This window comes from Crocodylus porosus, unplaced genomic scaffold (genome assembly GCF_001723895.1).
Source record: "Crocodylus porosus isolate Cpor-Errol unplaced genomic scaffold, CroPor_comp1, whole genome shotgun sequence".
Taxonomy (NCBI): Eukaryota; Metazoa; Chordata; order Crocodylia; family Crocodylidae; genus Crocodylus; species Crocodylus porosus.
The window spans coordinates 16,188,596-16,207,031 of NW_017728910.1; the positions used below are offsets into that span (position 1 = coordinate 16,188,596).

At 42.8% G+C, this 18,436-nt stretch overlaps 1 protein-coding gene across 2 annotated transcripts in view; it reads left to right on the forward strand.

Moving 5' to 3' along the window:
• NLGN1 (neuroligin 1) overlaps positions 1-18,436 on the forward strand; it is a 490,728-nt gene that overhangs the window by 464,815 nt on the left and 7,477 nt on the right. The window contains exon 4 of one of the 2 annotated variants that reach the window (XM_019532744.1): positions 14,224-14,436. In XM_019532744.1, the coding sequence (XP_019388289.1) occupies positions 14,224-14,436 (213 nt within the window). The remainder of the gene's footprint in view (positions 1-14,223; positions 14,437-18,436) is intronic. The other variant, XM_019532745.1, reaches the window with a different exon arrangement.

An 18,436-nucleotide genomic window follows, 5' to 3' on the forward strand; every position in this document is an offset into this window, starting at 1 on the left:
GTTCAAGTAGCTTGATCCCTGCCCCTTGTCTCCTCCAAACCTTGCTTTCTGCCACCTACTCCCCCACCACTTGCCTGGCCCTCCACAGCCTCTGCTCTCCCCTCTATACCCCCAGCTTACCTTTGCTCGACTCCAGCAGGCTCTGGTTCTGCTTCCAGCTGGGACATGGAGCATGTGTTTGCTCTGGCTCCAGTTTGGTCCAGCAGCTGTGGCAGCAGCTCTGGCTGGGCCCCAGAGCCTGGACAGGAGTTGCCATGCCCTTGCTGCCAACTGCTACCAGGTTGGGCTAGGTCAGGAACATGCTTGCTGTGTGCTGCAAGCTGGAGGAGGGCCAGAGCCAGAGTTAGTGGCAAAGGGGTAGGGAGGGCAGAGACTGCAGGGTGGAGTGAGATGGGGGAAAGAGGCATCTGAGGGGCAGGGGCCCAAAACTGTGGGGGCAGGGGGTGGGGCAGAGGCTGCAGAGGGGATAGGCAGTGGCAAGGACAGTGTGGGGTGGGGAGGGGCACAGCAGCTGCAGCTCTGGGGCAGAGCCTCTGAAGCAAGCCACTTGCCATCGGCCCTGCCCACCCCCCTGTTCCCTTGTACTCAATTCCAGGACAAGGGGCTAGCCCCATGTTACACAGGGAAATAAACCTTGTCTTTGAAACAAGTAAATATGGTACTTTTAAGTGTAGCCTATGTTCCAAAGAATCGGTCCATACTTGAATTTTTTTTAAATATCAGACATTTCTTATTCTGCTACAAAGACTTTCTTTTGCCCATGTTGTCTCTCCGGAACTATTGATTTTATTTTTATTTTTGTTAAGGTTCTTGGAGCACTGGGCGGGTGAGAGTATTGTTATTTGATTTAGTACTACAGTGTTGTTGATTATCCTGTGAATTTTTTATATGTAACTTACAAATACTAAAAACCAAAAAGGTGCATCTCTGCAGAGCATATGTTTAGCACTATCCTGATGAGAACATTTTTTTTACATTCTGAAAGGCATTAAAACAAATATCCTCATGCCAACAATACACTTGTTTATTCTTTTACGAGTGAAAAGATGCACAAAGTTCTCCTTTTTCAGAAGGAAAGGGAAATAATCGCAACAAACACTGACAGCTGTCTTTTGCGTCCACCTCTGCCAACCATCATCTGTCAGTTCTTAGGATTTGGATCTGCTCTGATATGTCACCATGCTTAACCTCCCATCTTGTAAAATCAATTCCTCTACCTGTATGTCTGAGGTTAGACTTGCCTCCTTTCTTCGTCTTTCTTTAGTATGCTGAACTCTGAAATCATGTATTAATGATCATTTCTAGTGACTAGCCCATGTCTTAAGGACCCCTTGAGGACCCCTTGAAGTATCCTTGGGTTTCACGTACAGTTTTGTTTGATTCTTCAGTAAAGACCAGCTGCAGTAGGCTACTGCAGAGCTAGTCTCTTGGGTGGTCATTTAAGATAGGATGTGCTGTACTTATAAGGAGTAGATGTTTGACAGGGAGAGGACAGCTGAGACCCAGACTTCCCACGCTTGCTTCACTAAAATCAAAGGAACTACTCCCATTAGAACCACTTACATGAGTAAACATTACAGGCTCAGGCCTTACGCTTCCTTCTATGACACCAAACTTATACCAGACACTTATAAAAGCCATCACCTTGAGATTTATCACCTTGGATAACAGTGCTGCAGCTACCACCTGCCTTCCTTCAGTTCCCGTCTGGCCTTTGCATCTGGCAAGCTGGCTGCACCTTACTTGCAGTTGCACTTCAGGCCGAAACATGGTTTCCATGAAACTCCTTCTCATTCCAAACCAACTTAGTTTTCCCAAAGAGTGTCATAGTTAGAGGTGGAGTTTTTAGTAGTTTTTACTTTTCACTATCCCGAGTCGCTGTTAAAATCTTCTGTTTTTTGTGCATCTGATTGGTTTTGATATTTTTACATCTTCACACTTTTCCTCTCTGTCACATATATGTATTTAACTGTTTGAAGGGTATTTCCTTAGCTACACGTAATAACTGGGCACGTTCTCAGGCTCATATTTATCCCCCCCCTTAATATCGTATTTTCCTACATATAGCACTCTCCAGAATAAGATTGTTTTGAAAGCCAAAATACATTTTAAAAGAGCTTTCCTTGTAGTAAGTGACTGATTTGCAGCAGCAAGGGAACCAAGACTGCTCATTGTTCTGCTCCCTGTGGGTTGCGTGCTGTTACTTTTACTTTTGCCCAGCAGAAGCTTAAGTAGCAGAAACTGTTACCATATTTCTTTGCTTATAGTGCACACCCCAATTTCTAGCAGCTGTTTTTTGGACAAAATATACATGTTGTATGTGAGAAAATACAGGAATTCTTTAATTTCATTTACTTGTATGGAATACAGCAACCAAATGACAAAACAACCTATAAACAATGGCACTGAAGGAGAAGGTTAGAGTGACAGTTTTAGATTTGATATCCATTTCAAGGCAGTTACCTGGTGCAGGTCTTCAATGCAGTCATTAAAATGATAAATGGGACATTCCTCCCTGATCTGCGCTATAGTTTGGATTTCACCATACTCACACTTGGGGCCTTCAATAACATTTCATCTGTGTGGTAGGTAGTAACATGTACCTTGTCCATACAAACCCTGTTCAGCATTGTCCAGCTCTGCCTTGGTAAAGCAAAGCCAGCAGGGTAAATGTGGGGTCCATGATAAGAAATATATCAATGTCAATTGTGTTCCATGGCTGGTTTCATTTTTCCTTAACGGCCAAACTTTCATCATCCAGTTCTTTTCCCACACTCCAAAACAGCCTTCTCAACGTAAGCCTTGGTGGAGGGGGCAGGTCATTAAATTTCCCCAAAATTGGTAGTGAATTGAATGGAAGCAGTTTTTTGGGTACTCTTAAAGTAGCCTGTTTACACTGAAGATCAGGAGGAGCGATATGAGATGGCATGAACGATGCATGCCCGTGGTGCCTAGGGAGGCATGGCGGCGGCAGGAGCGCGGTGGCGGTAAGTAGGGTAGGTCCCACAGATGCCACCAGCACTCTCGGCAGAAGGGGGTTGGGGAATGGCGAGCGCCGACCGGGGATCTACAAATGAAAAAGCTTGCCTTTTTGTAGAGGGTGCACCGCCATGCTCAGGGGGTGCATGTGCACCCCCTATGCATCGTCCTGTGAGAGAAAACAGACTTTAATTAGTTGCTAACTTTAATTAGATGCCAACCTATGGTAAGAGGATGTAAGAGATCAGTCTGTTCTTGTGAGGCTGGAGTAGTTGTGCTTGTTCCAGGAATTAAGCCTCATGGACAAACCTGTAGGAAAATGGAGATAGCCCCTGAGGTTACAGAAATGATCTCAGGGACATAGTGAAAGCTACTGGAAAAACACACAGACTGTTGCATCTATTCAGAGACCAGAACTGGAACTAAGTGGTAGGCAAATGACAAAGCGCACTGGAAACCATAGTGTCAGGCTGCTAAAACATTCGTCAGTTAAGCAAAGCATGCTGGGAAGAGTGCTTTGTGTTTCAGCAGCTTTCTGATCTCAGAAAGAAGAGTGCTCCGGGATTATGAGAGGTGACACCTCTTCAGCACCATGGGAAGACCTGACCCCATAAAGACTTTTGAGCAGAACTTTCTGGGTAATGCCTCACCTACAGAATGGCCTTTATTTTTCACTTTTGTTTTTGGGAGAGAACTGTGTAGACCAGTGGTTTTCAACCTTTTTTTTGTTTGCAGACCCCTAAACAATTTTGAATGGAGGTTCACACCTCTTTGAATTGTAAGTGTGGGTGTTCAAATACTTTTGGCTGAGCATAGCCATCTTTCATGGGCCCCTTAGACACAGACCATGGACCCCCATGGACCACAGGTTGAAAACCACTGGTGTAGACACAACCCTGTGTTTGATGTCTGGTTGCTACAAGCTGGAACCTCAGTTCAAAGGGAAACTAAAAAGGATCTGTGACTGCAGAAGGGCTGGGGAAAACATCCTGCACATGGGAGCCCTTTGGTCAAAGAACCCTGCCACAGGCTGTCTCGGGGAGAGTCTGTGCTGTCCTGAAAGACTGAAGGCTTGTTTGTGCATGGTCATTTTGCATCAGTGTAGCTAAACCAGGGGTGGGCAAAATACAGCCCACATGCATTTTAATCAGCCCACAGGAGGTCCCTTGGCCCCACCTGGCCCAGGTGCAGGGTTCATGCAGCTGGTTCGGCCTCCCCCCGGGTGCTGATTCCATGGGCAGGTGCATGAGGGGAACGGGTCATGGCTCCATGCTGTTGCCACCCCAAGACCCTGATTCCTTGCCCACTTGTCCCGCTCCTGGATGCAGCTCCTCACCCACACACAGCCCCATCCAATCCACCTGGCTGTGTGCCCTCCATCTTCATGGAGATCCCAGGATTTCTGGATAGTGACAGTGCAGGGCCCAGGCCCAGCGCAGAGTTGCGATCCGTTCTGTGCATGTCCCTGCCCGAGGAACTGGCTTTCACAGAGATGTGCACGGATGGGCATGCCTGCCTTTCACAGGGATGTGCAGGGAGAGGATCACGGCTCAGCTCCAGCCCCCTGCACTCCAGTCCCAATCCCAGCCCTGGCTGGAGCCTTGCCTGCCTGTCCCACTCTCAAATGCTGCTCCCAGCCCACCTGTGGCCCCATCCGAGGGAGCCACTTAAGGAATTCTGGTTAGCCCTTTGGGGTGGGGGAAGTGCTGACCCAGCCCATGACAGCTCACTAAAACTCCCTACGTGGCCCTCCAGCCAAAATAATTGCCCACCCCTGAGCTACACCAATGCGCTTTTGTGAATAGTGAGACATGGTGACGCAAGACATTTTACTTTGCTGCAACCCCTGTCTGCATGAAGGTTTCACGCTGAAGCATCTACATCGGAGAAAACCCCGTGTAAGAGCCAAAGGAGGAGAAGCTTGTTTCCATATAGTAAAGTACTCTATAGCCTCCTGTTTCTGTAGCCTCTTATAAGAAATTCCCAAGAAGAGTAAAAGCCAAGGAGGCAAATTTTTTCTTTGTTATTGCAAGAATCCCTTGGCCCTGGCACAACCCACCAGCGCTGCTAAAAAAAAAAAAAAAAAAAAGAACTGGTACTTCAGAAAGCACCTTAACAATGGTAATTATAATGAGTAAAACAATGGTCCTGAATTTATGCAGCATCATGTGTTTTCAGAATGCCAAGTCTGGGCAAAAAGATGCAATTTTTAACCTCTTATATCTAGAGCATGGGCCTTTCTCAATTAGCTGATTAAATCCTGTATCTTTGACACCAGGAACGGGGATTTCCTTAAGCAAATTACTGTATAGCAGCACTGGACGTTGGAGTCAGAACTGCTGGTATTCTTAAGAGTTTCTGCTTCGCAGTCAGAGCTTAAAAACTTAATGAGTTAGTGCTGTCGTTTTGTATTGCTCACAGCGTCGCGTGTTGTTCATAAGCTTTACCTTGAGGTACTGTTCTGATGAGAATAAAACTGAACTGCTGTAGACAAAAATAACTGAGCAGTTTTCTAGTTTTCACAGATGTTGTGGGCTGTGTGAGTAGTGGGAACAATAACGCACAAATGTCTTCTGGTTTCCGAGTCATTTTTCAAGTCAGCCACATTCATACTCCTTTGCGTTCCCTTTTTTCTGAGTGGGAATGGGATTTTGCTCCCTTAACGGACCTAAGTGACCAATTATACACAACAAACAATAAGCTGGAGAGAGATGAAAAGTAAAGAGCTTGCAAACAATTCTGATTGAAATATGTTCATAGAAACTGTTTGCTGAGCACCAAGATAAAAAACTGTATCTATTTTGCAACAGAAATAATTTGTCTCAGAAGTGTTATGAATCCTATAGTTGGCCCTAATGCAAATGTATCTAAGGCCTATATGCTGACTTAATTTTCTGTCTATAAATCCAGGATAAAGTTGGGATAGCTAGAGCTCCTTAACTAATCATTCAAGATGAAAGGTACCATATTTACCTGAATCCAAAATGACCTGAAGTTTAAGATGACCCCCTAATGATTAGATTCTACATACCGAAAAATATAAATTTATTATAATTTTTCTTGTATAGAATTGGAGGGTCATCTTAACAGTATGTACCGCCCCCCGCCCCCCCTTGGTGCCTGCCTCCTTCAGCCTGTCCCCCCTCCCCCCAGTCCAGTTGGGAGTCAAAGCTGCAGCAGCTCCCGGACTGCTGTGGGGTCCCCACTGTGCTCACCCACTCCCTCCCCGCACATCATGCAGTGTACCCCTCACTCTCCCCATCCCTGTACCATGTGGTCTCCCCTGTGCTTCCCCCACTGTATCATGCAGTCTGTCCCCTACACTCCTCTGCTACATGAGCCACCTCGACTCACCCTGGACCCCAGCCACGCAAGGGCAATAGCAGCAGCCCTGATACTCAAATGATATGTAAGACTCAAGATGAGACTTTTTTTCCCCTATGTTAAATCAGCAGGGCAGAGACTCCTCTTGGATTCAAGCAATACTGTGTAACTGAGGGTACTTACTATGCACTGGCAATGTCATTGCCTTTACAGTCCATTCCACCTTTGTCAGCCTATAAAGAATGTATTTGCTTATGAATAAATAAAACACGATATAATGATCCAGTTTGATAATTTGCATGTCTCATAGAATTAAAATTAAATCCAACTGTTCTCAAGTCATTTATCTTCTTGTAACCTTTATGTATTTGGCACAGAAACAAGGAGGGAGAAATTTCTGTTTCCTCTGTTCCTAAAATATACTTTAAAAGTGTATGCAAGTTGGCATAGTATTTTCAGAAGCCTTGCGTATATGTTTTTGGAGCTGATGGACTGCAGACTGCTGCCTGTGAAGGTGTATTTGTTAGGCATTGTATGTTTTATGTCCCCCTTTTCCAGTTTCTTGATTGTGATTCCTAGTCATTTTGTTATAAGATGACTTGATCCTGTACGCATTAGTAAAACTATGCTGTTAATACAAAGGATGTGCTGAGTATTCTGAAATAAGCAGTGTCATCAGCAGAGTGAAGTGCCATATCTTCTACTTCATGAATATCACATGTACTTTAATGTTCACAGCACTGTTGCACACCTGATAAACGCGAATAGGTTAGCTGATGCGGATTCAAAAGAAATGTTCACAATGGAAAGTTGCACTCTTAATCACCTTGCTTACAGTGTGCTTATGTCGCACACATTTCTAACTTGATGCATACAGTTTAAAAGGCAACTTGCATGGTATTTAGCTGTAATTAGTTCTACTAAAAGGTATGAAAACAAAATATTTCTCACTGAGTAATTTGCAATGCCCAAGGTAGGCAGGCGAAGAACTATATTTCTGCTGCTAAATGTTGATGTTTCTGCGCATTTGGAAATTAATATTTGCTTTCAGTTGTATAAAACCGTAACACTAAATAGAATGGAGATTTGCAAACAATAACTTGGACCATGAACATGTGATTATGGCACATACCTAGATGGCTTGAATGAAATGTGAGTTACAAGCCTGAAGTGCATCTCCTTTAAGTAACCCAAATACTAGAAATTCATTTATTAGTGCATCTTAGGCCCCTGCTACACATTACATATATTTTCTAATTAGCTGGTTAATCATGCAATGCATTTAGACTGGCCACATGTGCAAAGTAAGTCTGGCCACAAGTGCAAAGTAATTATCACACAATTAACTGGTTAATCACGTAATAAATGTAGACTGGCCACAGGTGCTGATCTAAGGTATTACACCATAAAAATGACTATCCGGGTATAAAAAGAGCCAACCAGCTATAAAGTTAGTGCCTAAAAGTGTGTAACAGCTCTATAGCTAGTTTGTATCCAGCTTTAATTTGAACATGTAGCAAGGCCCTTAGTGTTTTTATACAATGACTGTTGTTTCTATTTTTATAGCAGTCCTGGCTATCCTGTTCAGCTCTATCAGCTAGAAACTGGTAGAGTTCCTATCATGCTCAATGAAAAGTTGTTATAATTTATTTTCATTCTGTTTGTATACAGGGAATTGTCTTATGCATGAACTTACAACCTAATCACAGAACTCTGGAGAGGGAAAGGGTTTTGTCAGTTCCCCACTGAGAAGGGAGGCAAAGTGGGATGGCATATATAAATCCATTAGCCTAGATCGCAATATGTCAATGGATCATCCTGTTTTAAAGCTGAGATTTTAAGACCTGCGGTCCTTCCTTGGAAAGGTTTCTCAGCCCCTGCCCCACCCTTTTAAGGTGAATGTTCATAGGAAGTAAAAGCTTAGAATAACGCATTCTAATAATTCTTTGAATTTATATGGTGACTTTCAATTTCCCTCTGTTTCTTGGCATTTTACCACCTTGCTACTGGTATGAGTTGTAGGGCTTGGGCCCCCTCTTGGCTGACGCCCTACTCGCTGGCGATGACAGGGTGGTCTTTGTGTGCATCACCCACCTATTCTGGTAGCTGTTCCTTCTCACCCGCCACGACTTGGTCTTATCTTCTTGAGAGAGAGTTCCCCCACAGGTGACTCTCTGGGTACCACATCCTGGCTTCTTTGTGGAGCTCTAACCTCCCTTATACTCCATCCTTACCACATCCAGGGCCTGAACTGGTGTAAGCATCTTGATGTCTAAGGCTACAAATGATAACCTTCTCGTCTGTCAGTTGTCAGTCTTTCATATGACCCAGTACCAGATCCCAATTCTGCACAGGCCATCTCTAGTCGATTTGAGTCGGAATCAGTAAACATAACTGTCTCTTTCTTGACATAATAACTCTAAAAGTAATACTTAAAATATGAACTATAACAAAAGTATCAGCATCTGCTGATACTCCAAGGTGCTTCCCTGGACCTACTTGATTCTAGTTGAAGCCTCTTCTACCTTTGCAAGTTTTTCCCTTTTCCAGTTACTTGAGGGTCAGTTGGCCTTCTGGCTCTTTGCTGCTTCCCCATGGCATTATCGGGGCGCTCCCAAGCAAGCCACTGCTCCTCCCCATGTCAGCCTCATCTGACCTGGGTCCAGGGTCTTCCAGGCAGCTCTTGCCAGAACTCCAGCTGCTCATCCTGGCGTCTTTCACTCGCTTCTCTTTGAGTGTGGCCCTTCCACCACTTCCACTGTGCATCAGCAGCCACGTCCCAGCTCCCTGCTGGTCTGTCTTCCGGGGTCTCTCTGCCGCAGGTCTCGCCGTGTGCCTCTCTGTAGCGCGTCTCTGCCACAGGACTCCACCCCACCTCTGGAGTCTCCTCTCCACATGCCTCCCTGTGGCACATTTCTCTTGGCGCTTCTCTGGTGGCAGACTCCACCCCTCTAATGGAGTCCTCCACTGTGCATCTCTGCCACTGGGCTCCACCCCTTCTCTGCACCAATCCGCAGGGCCATGCCACTCCAGAAATGGCACACCAGAGCCTGATGTGCCACAGCCAGCTCTCCATCTGCATTCACCAACTGCCCTAAGGTAAGCAACAGGGGGGACCGTGGTAGACTTCCTTGCAACCTTTCCCATTCCCTTTCTCTTCTTCCTTCACACCCCTCTTCATAGAATTAATATCCTTCCAAAAAAGCACATTTTTTAAAGTATAAGCCTGTATGAATTAACATATTACAAAACTACCTAGGGCTTGAATATGATGGATCTGCTGGTGGCTGGTTGTATGCATTTACCGAGGTGCTTGTAACATAAAGAGGACTAGTGTGTTTAATCAACCCTCATCTTAAGCAAAGCAAGCCACAGTCATCGCTGGCATAACTCCATGTTTAAATATACCCTCTCCATCCAGAACCCACCACAGCAAAGTTGAAACATGTCACCTGATCACTCCTAGCTCCCTACAGATATTGGGAAGAGAGTAATCAGGTATGTGCTGTAATCAGGTAAGACACTATACTTAATAAATCTCCCTTCTTGTTTTGTGCAATACAAGCAAATAAAAACATATTGAAACAAGCTCTGATTTGGCACAAACGTTAACAAGAAGCAAAGTTTTTTCCCACTCACAGATCTCAGTTTGGTCTGTTTTTATCTTGGATCTCTAAAGAGCAGATTTGTGCAGAGTGCCTTAGAAAGAGATGGGCTTAACTACCTTGAACAGCTCTTCACTAAAAAATAAAGAACATCTCATCAGTCTTATCAGTCACTTCACCCACTTCCTCACAGTTTGCATGCTTCTGAGCCATGCTGCTAATAGTGCATACAAGCGAAAATGCATGAACAGGTGGTGATATTAGCAGGCTTCTTATGTTTCTGAAAAATGGGACAGAAATGTTTCATGTCTTGGAAGTCTAGATCAATATCCACCCATCTTGTGTATGTATGAAAGTCAGCCAATGTGGTTCTTGCTGAAGAGGTGTAAGACATTTCTTCTGCATTGGATCCACTAGTCTGGACCCAAGTCATAATTTGTTCAATCTAGATAAATGGAAGCAAATATCATTATCATTAGTATATATTCTTTCTTTCCTTTTAAACTGAAAGCTACCCCTGCTGTCAGTTTTGATGAACTGAGCATACCTTCCTCAGCATCTGTCTTTAACAACAAAAGTAGTTTTCTGTTTTCCGTGAGAACCTTTTTAAAAGGGATTTCTTAACATCGGGTTATCCAGTTTGCGTTATTTTTTCCAGGGATTTTTCTATTTTTTGGAATGGTCTTGGCATGAACTCCCTTAGCATCAGCTTTCTTTCATAATGGCCATCACCGTGGTTGTTGGTAGATCATTGACTGGTCTTGCGAGAAAACATGACTGCTTTTCATTCTGCAGCGTGTTGGATGTAGCAATCACATTGGAAGAAGCAATCTTGTGTTTTGGGCCTTCAGGATCCAGCCCGCACCCCAACCCCCAATGCAAGATAAGCCTCCATTTTCCCAACTAATGGCCCAGGGTCACTGCAGCACAGCTGCAGGACACTTCTGAACTAGTGCTGCAAGTCTGTTCATTATGAGAATCTGCATGAGGCCACAAAGCCTTTAAGCATGTTCAGACAAAGAAAGGGAAAAGCTCATTAATTAGGCACTGTGAAGACAACGATCATTACTGTTCTTTTTGTCCCAAGGGCTTCTGGGTTTCAACTTGAGCCTGCTATTCTAAACCTGTGCCAATCACTCTCATGCTCTTCATGCCTGCTGTGCTGAACTGACAGCTTACTAACTGGCTGTAATCTAATCAGAATAAAGGATAGGAATGACTTCCTTGGATTTATAGCCACAAAACTCTACAGCTCCCTTAAATATAGTGGTAACATTTCCTTAAATTCACAGGTGCTCAAAGAACTTCCAATTTTTAAGCTCCAAGCAGATTAAAAAGTAAAACAAGGTAGCAAACTTTCATTCTCTGGCCCTTTCTACTCCTTTTATTCACCTCCTGATTCAGTATTCCTAAAGAAAATTATTTTCAGGGGCCAAATATGTCTGCCTTTCACCCAGTCTTAATAACCTGCTTGCTGTAGAGGTAGGACTTAGCACTAGTACTTCTCTGTGTGCAGGAAAGAACAAGACTTGTGCCCAAATACAAGGAAGAAAAGAACATTGACAGAGGGTAAGAGAGCCTCGTATTCCTCCTAGCTCAGTTCAGGAATACTGAATTTTAATAAGTTGCAATTAGCAAAATAATAATGAATAAATAATTTTGATTATTCCCTCCCAAAGCCTCCCCATGGGCTTTGTGGTATCCCCGTTTGATGCCTTTTGATGCTCTGTTCAGTTTTGCAGCTTAACAGTCTAAATGTTTGTTTTCAAATTGCAGAATCTGGAATGGCTTGAAGTATAGAATAGGACTAAGTACCTGCTATAACGATACCAAACAATGTGTGCCAGTTAGATGAAGTGTTTTAAGTCATAAAGTTGGAGAATGTCTGGCCAAGCTCCACATGGCACCTGCCTGTTCTCTCTTCATGGTAATGAAGATCAAGATGCAGCTATACCAACAAAACCACTTGCACTAAATGTAGCATAGCTCATATTATATATGCAGTAAGTTGAGCTAGTTTTTAGTACACTTAGAAAGGCCTCCTAGAATGAATGTCTAATCATTTGACTGGATACTGAATAAATTATATTCATTGAGAGTAGTATTAGCAGAATAAAGTAATAAATGGCACGTGGAGTATATAGACTATTGTTTATTGTGATAGGATTTTAGTGATATAGGAAAAGGCCAGTAGTTATGCACTTCATGGCCGCATCCACACAAGCATGGGCACTTGTTTCCCGCAGAACAAGAAGGGAGCAGTGGGACATCTTGTGCCATTGATACTTGTCCCTGCAGAAGTGCCTGTGCCATGCACCCTCTGGCATGCGGTAGGTTATCCCAGGTGGAGTAGGGGAGGCTGGGGCCAGCACTGGGCTGGCCCCAGCATCCTTACCTAGGGTGCTGGGGGTCTCCTAGGGCTGCAGCAGTGGTGATCTTGCCACTCAGAGTCTCGCTGGCAGCTGGAGCAGTTTTGGACAGTGTGCACTGGCGGCACCAGTGTGCACCAGTTTTGGGCAGCGTGCACTAGCACCACGTGTGCCGATCTGCTTTTTTTTTTTTGCACAGCTTTTTTTTGACCCTGGGACCCCCACTCTTGCCACTACCTTGCAGAACAAAGAACAACTGAATGTGCGGTATGTGGCACCACGGACGTGTCTGTGGCACCACATACCGCATGGCCACGCTCATCTGGATGCAGCCCATGAGGTTATACCTGTCAGATAGTGGTCTAACATCTTCCAGGTTCAGGAACTTAAAGTGTTTGAGCCATTAAAATCAACAGAGCTAGGTTCCTAAATACCTTTGGCTGTAGTAACCAGCAGCTGCAAATGAAGATTTTTTGGAGGTGTTCTTTCAGTTCTGTCAACATTACATAGGTAGTTGTTCTTCTGAATTTAAACCCTAAAAGCTGCTGTTATCACTGTTGTTGAAATGGTAGGAGTTTTGTGAGAGAATTATTGTCTGTTTCTTCTGGGAAAGTACTGTAAACTTTTGTTTTGAGTCTCAATCTTGGTGCCAGAGGAGAGTTAAATCAGTGCAATTTTAACTAGAACAGAGGACCCACTAACATTTAGTTCATGGGGAGTTAATTGTTTTAATGGTTGTACTTCTCTCCAGGGCATGCATTGAAAGGCTGTTATATTGTCCATTATGTGGGTGTTAAATCAGTTCCATATGCAAGTAGAGGCTTTCAGTTTCTTGAAAAATGCTGGTATTATTTAAACATTTGCTCATAAGGCTTTGCAAGTTGGAAGCAGTATCCAATAGGATCAAAAACAAAATGATATCTTTTACCAGCTCAGGCTTTTCTCTGTGTTGATTGCTCATCTTTTCAAGTCAGCTGGCTCTAAGGATGAAAAGAACTGCAGTACACACACAGCTATGGGCCTGCTGTGACTGGGGAAACACCGACATCTCTGCACCTAGTACACACCTCCGTTCCTCTCCACACCTAACTACAAGGAAACAATCCTTGCACTCTCTGGTTTACATCTGAGCTCTTGCTTGTTGTGTGTCCTTAAATGCAGATTCAGTTAACCCAATTGAAGGGAAATAGTTTGGAGCTCGGGGGGTGAGGGGAGCCAGTCAAGCTGTTCAATCCTGTCTATCCCCCAACATAAGTTTGGTAGGAGTAAGGACAGAGGGACAAAAAAAGAAACAGGAGAAGAGGCCCTATGGTGTGGTACGGGGTACCTGTGCCCCAAGCAATGAATTAAATACAGCACTAACCCATCCAGCATACACAGAACCCATGTCCATACATGCCTATAGCAGTTGGATGCTCTGGCGAACGCTATGTTGACAAAAGGTGCTGTCAAGCAAGCGTGCGCTGAACATGCCCCTGTATTTCTTGTAGTCTGCATCCATATTCTACATTATTATTTTTCTGTTCTTTATTTTTATCTTTATATTTTAGGGGTGCCCACAACATGGAAGTCTCTGTTTACACCCAAAATATGGCTCCTGTCCCCAAGCACTCTGTTACCCAATTTATTACAATTGAAAACCATTGGTGCCTGCTCAGTTGTGACCTGTTAGACACTGAAATGAATGTCTATGATGCATTATACATTGTACGTTACCCACATTAATTTATCTTTGCTAATAGGACAACGAATACCAAAGGATATATTGTGGGAGGGCTGAGTCATTTGTTTCCTGTATCCACCTGGCAACATTTCACAATGCAGATATGTAGTACTTAGCACCATTTACATTAGAAACATTGCTGAAAAGTTATTTATTGCAGTGTAGTAAACATGGTTTGAAGAACACCTGCTAAACCTTTTCTATTTCTCATTTACATTGTCAGGTTTCTTGAGCACTGGGGATCAAGCAGCAAAAGGAAACTATGGCCTCCTCGATCTTATTCAAGCTTTGCGGTGGACTAGTGAAAATATTGGGTTCTTTGGTGGTGACCCACTAAGAATAACAGTTTTTGGATCAGGTGCAGGCGGTTCATGTGTCAATCTGTTGACTTTATCCCATTATTCTGAAGGTAACCGTTGGAGCAATTCAACCAAAGGTATTATGCCGGTTGCAAATTTTGACAATTTTGGTGTCTGCATGCCACCACCATTAGTAGTATGTGATGCTCTGTATATCTCTCTCTGTTCCTATGGACCGTTGAGTTCAATAATAAGCAGGCTTTTGAAAGGCTGTACTAGCTGCCTTCTCCCTTGGCTCTTCCGTGCATGTTTAAATTTTGGGTCACTTTCTTCTTTTTCTTATGGACCTTTGTTAGAAACACTTTTACAGTAGACTTCTGAACAGCACACACTAAGTGCATCATTTTTGTCTCTTTTCTTTCCTCCCTAAGGGTGTACTCTTTGGAAAGCCAGTCAGTGATGGTCACAGTAGATGAGGCCCCCTATATTCAATCAGTCATCAAAGAAATGTTTAGTTTCTCATGAGGAACAGGATTTAAAGAAAAATAAAATGACACAGTTTCTCTTTTCAGGGATAATGGCTGAAATGCTTAAAACTATTATCTTGTGTGACGGAAACAAGTGCCTAGTTCAGAAATCTTTTGTCTGAAACTGCATGAATTTCACTTGCTGTCATCTGAGAAAAGAATGTTTTGAATGTTTTGCATGCATGATCCAAAATTGTCAAAGCATCCAGGTTGCAAAGGATTTTATATATATCTATATATATATGTTTTTCCTATTCCATAACTAACACTGTTTCTCCCTAGTTAAGGCAGACAGCAGGAAATAAAATACATGCTGTTTGAGGCCAAAAAACCTATTTTCCTTGTCCTACAATTTTGGCACCAGAGTTCCACACACTTTTTCTCATTTGCATGGCCACTGATTATTGATCACATAATTATTTTTTACCCCGTTTTCTCATTGCTTTCACAGATTTATGCTGCATTATTTTAGAAATATTTGGCAGGTCTCAGAATGCTATATAAGCTTCTCTGATTTACCCTGTGATAGTCTTGTTGGGCTCTGAGCGTACAGGCCGACAAATCTAACTCTAGTGATGTCAGCGGAGTGACTTCTAATCTAGGCCTGATCCACAGCCTGCTGAGAGGAACAAAAAGATCCCTAGGCTTTGGCTCAGACCCTGTACTGGTACAGCTGAGAGAAGAATCAGGCTGAGCCTCTTTTATGTGAACAGTACTACTGGGGAAATATTAGCAGAACTGCAGGTTTAATTTTTTTCATATTTTTCCAGAATTTAATTTTTAAAAATGACACTTTTACCAATATTCAGACAAAGATTACCTTAACGTCTGGAAGATCTTGAAGTGTAATTAGGCCCCATCTACACATTATGCTTAAGATGTGATTAACCAGTTAATCACATCTTAAATTGTGACCCAGACACATATTCCATCAATTAATGGCATGATAAAAGAGGAATAAGACACAAACTCATTCGGCAAAAATGTGTAATAACTGTAGCTTTCTCCTATGATATCAGTAAATGAACATGTAGCCAGGTGCTCCCCGGCCCTGTCAGCTACAGACCTCCAGGCATGAGAGCTGCTGGGGCAGGGGGAGCCTGGAATTGTGATCCTGGGCTCCCTCTGCATCGGCAATAAGGCATGATTGGACCTGATGCTGGATCCCATAATTACACCTCTTGCCACGCACATGTGGCATGTCCGGAGGCGCAATTGTGGGGATTGTGCATCAGACCCTATCGTGCCTTTACTTCAATGTCTGGCTAGCGTCTAAGTGTAGAACTCGGGTATACATTTGACTTGTACAATAATTTAGATATTTTTCTATTTCAACTCGCTGAGCAAATACAACATTTTGGGGAAATGGCCTTTTGAGCCAGGAGCTGACTTACGTAGCTTTTGAGTCTGAGACAATGGGTTATATTATGCAGTCAGTTTTTCAGCAGAACTCACAATGAAGGTTCTTTGTGGCATAATGTATTAAGCATGGAGCTGAGAGTCAGGCAACCTAGTTTCCATCCTCCATCACTTGTTTCTCTGGTCTTAAATTTAATACAAAGCAGCTCATTTAATGCTGAATACCCTATGCCTTCATCTGCAATAACTGGACCGCTGAGAGCTGCACTCTGTGAGCAAACTCTTCTCTGTCATGTTCTAACACAAAAAGAAAATTGTCAAGAGCAGAAGTCTGTGGAGGAACTGATCTAACTAGGTGCTGAGTACCATGCAAATAAGGGATCTTTTGGGTTGGTGACTGTACCAAAAAATCAATAAGTGGATCAAACTAAAAAGAGTATATTTGGGGGGTTTGGTAAAACGGGAAAAATTTGTCTTGGGGTTGACTCTAAATACTTTATTTTTTTTAATATAAATGCAAGTCAATTTTAAAAGAAGAAAAATCCTCTTTTAAGAATGAAAAGTCAAAATGTGTCATTTAAGATACCTTGAAAGGTTGTAGCATTCTCCAAATTGGGGACTCTCAAGTGGAATTATTTACCAAAAAAATTTCACCTAAGTCTTGTTCTGAGTGCTTCTCTGGTTACCCTCTGCTCCCACTGAACGGTGCATTAGGCAGTTGCCAGGAGGCACTTGGCCCCTTCCAAGATGATGCTGTTAAATAATCTACTTCATTTGTCTGCAAAACAGAAGCAGTACTTCCTACTCAATGTAAAGTACTTTAAAATCTGAGGGTGAATAAATATAAGTTATTCCCTTCATGAGACTTTCAATACAAGAAATTGTAGTATATGGCATATTACATGATAAAATCCCTTGTACGTCAGCCAGCTCCCCTGTGCCACAGTGAGGGTATAGGTATTGTATTATATTATATCTCTTGTATCATATACATGGTTGCTGGTGGAAATCAGTTACAGTATGAGAATTACTTTTCACAGTGTCATCCATTTTTCACTGAAAGGTTCAACAGAAGTATTGTTTTTGAGTAACTGAATTAAGCTTTACAGCCAGAGGACTGGACTTTTAACTTAATCTAGCCTTTCATGTAGTATTTAACAAGCCATAGTGTTTATCTCAGCACTTTTTTGACATGTAACTTACTCTTTTTTGTTCCCTTGTGGGTTTATACAATATTTCTAAACAATAAAAGCGTAAGATATTTACAGAAAATGCAGAAAGAAAAAAATGTGCAGCATTATCAGATACATTGTTGTGAACATTTCTGCATGTATTATCTTGCTATACATACTCCAAAGGCCAGATCCTCAGCTGGTACCAATCACTGCTGTTCCATTGCCTTCCAGATGATTCACATTCACTGGAAAACTGGTCCTACAGATTAAAAAGAAAAATAATTTTCAATTGCTCTGTTTCAAAGGTTCTTTCTTAACTTTTACTTAACGCTTTATAAGGCAACGCTTTTAGGGTAAGAATATTGTGGTTACTCGTCTGTCCAAAAATAGACACGAGTCCCATTTTCAAGGTCTCATCGCTGCCTGATTTCAGTTTTGCCTGCAGAAAGGTATCGAATACAGATAAAGGGTTAGCATTTGGCTCGGTTAGCTTCTGTAAGGATTTTGAAACTCCCCAAAGAGCCTAATTTACAAAATGTCTGCAATGAATGCAGACATTTCTGATCTTACATGTGGGCAGGTTCCTGGTTTCATTGGGACTGTCTTCGCGGTTTTGGATCCATCTAGGAAAATCACATTGTAGGATCAGGATCATAACTTTCATTGTTAAAGAACAAAGGTTGAGCACCTGCCATTCTCGTTCACTTGAATGGGAGTTTCCAGGTGCTCACCAGGGTTCAGTACAAGGATCCAGGGTTTGCATAATTCAGTAGCAGGGAGCCAGATGTTGCCTCCAGTTACTCTGTTGCAAAACTAGAGTATTGGATTGAAGTTGACAGAATTATCTCTGGTTTGAAGCAGTGTAAATAAAAGCAAATTTTAGGCCCATATACTTTGTTACCACAAATTATATGTGCTACCTGGAATTTTTCATTAGCTATAGTTCTCTGTGACACATAGGTCAAATTAAAAAAATATTTTTCTGGTAGAGTGCACAAAGAGACTGTGGAATTGCAAGCAGCTCTTTGTCCTTCAGCTGTAACAATTTTGTGAGGATGCAGAAAGAGTTTTAAAAT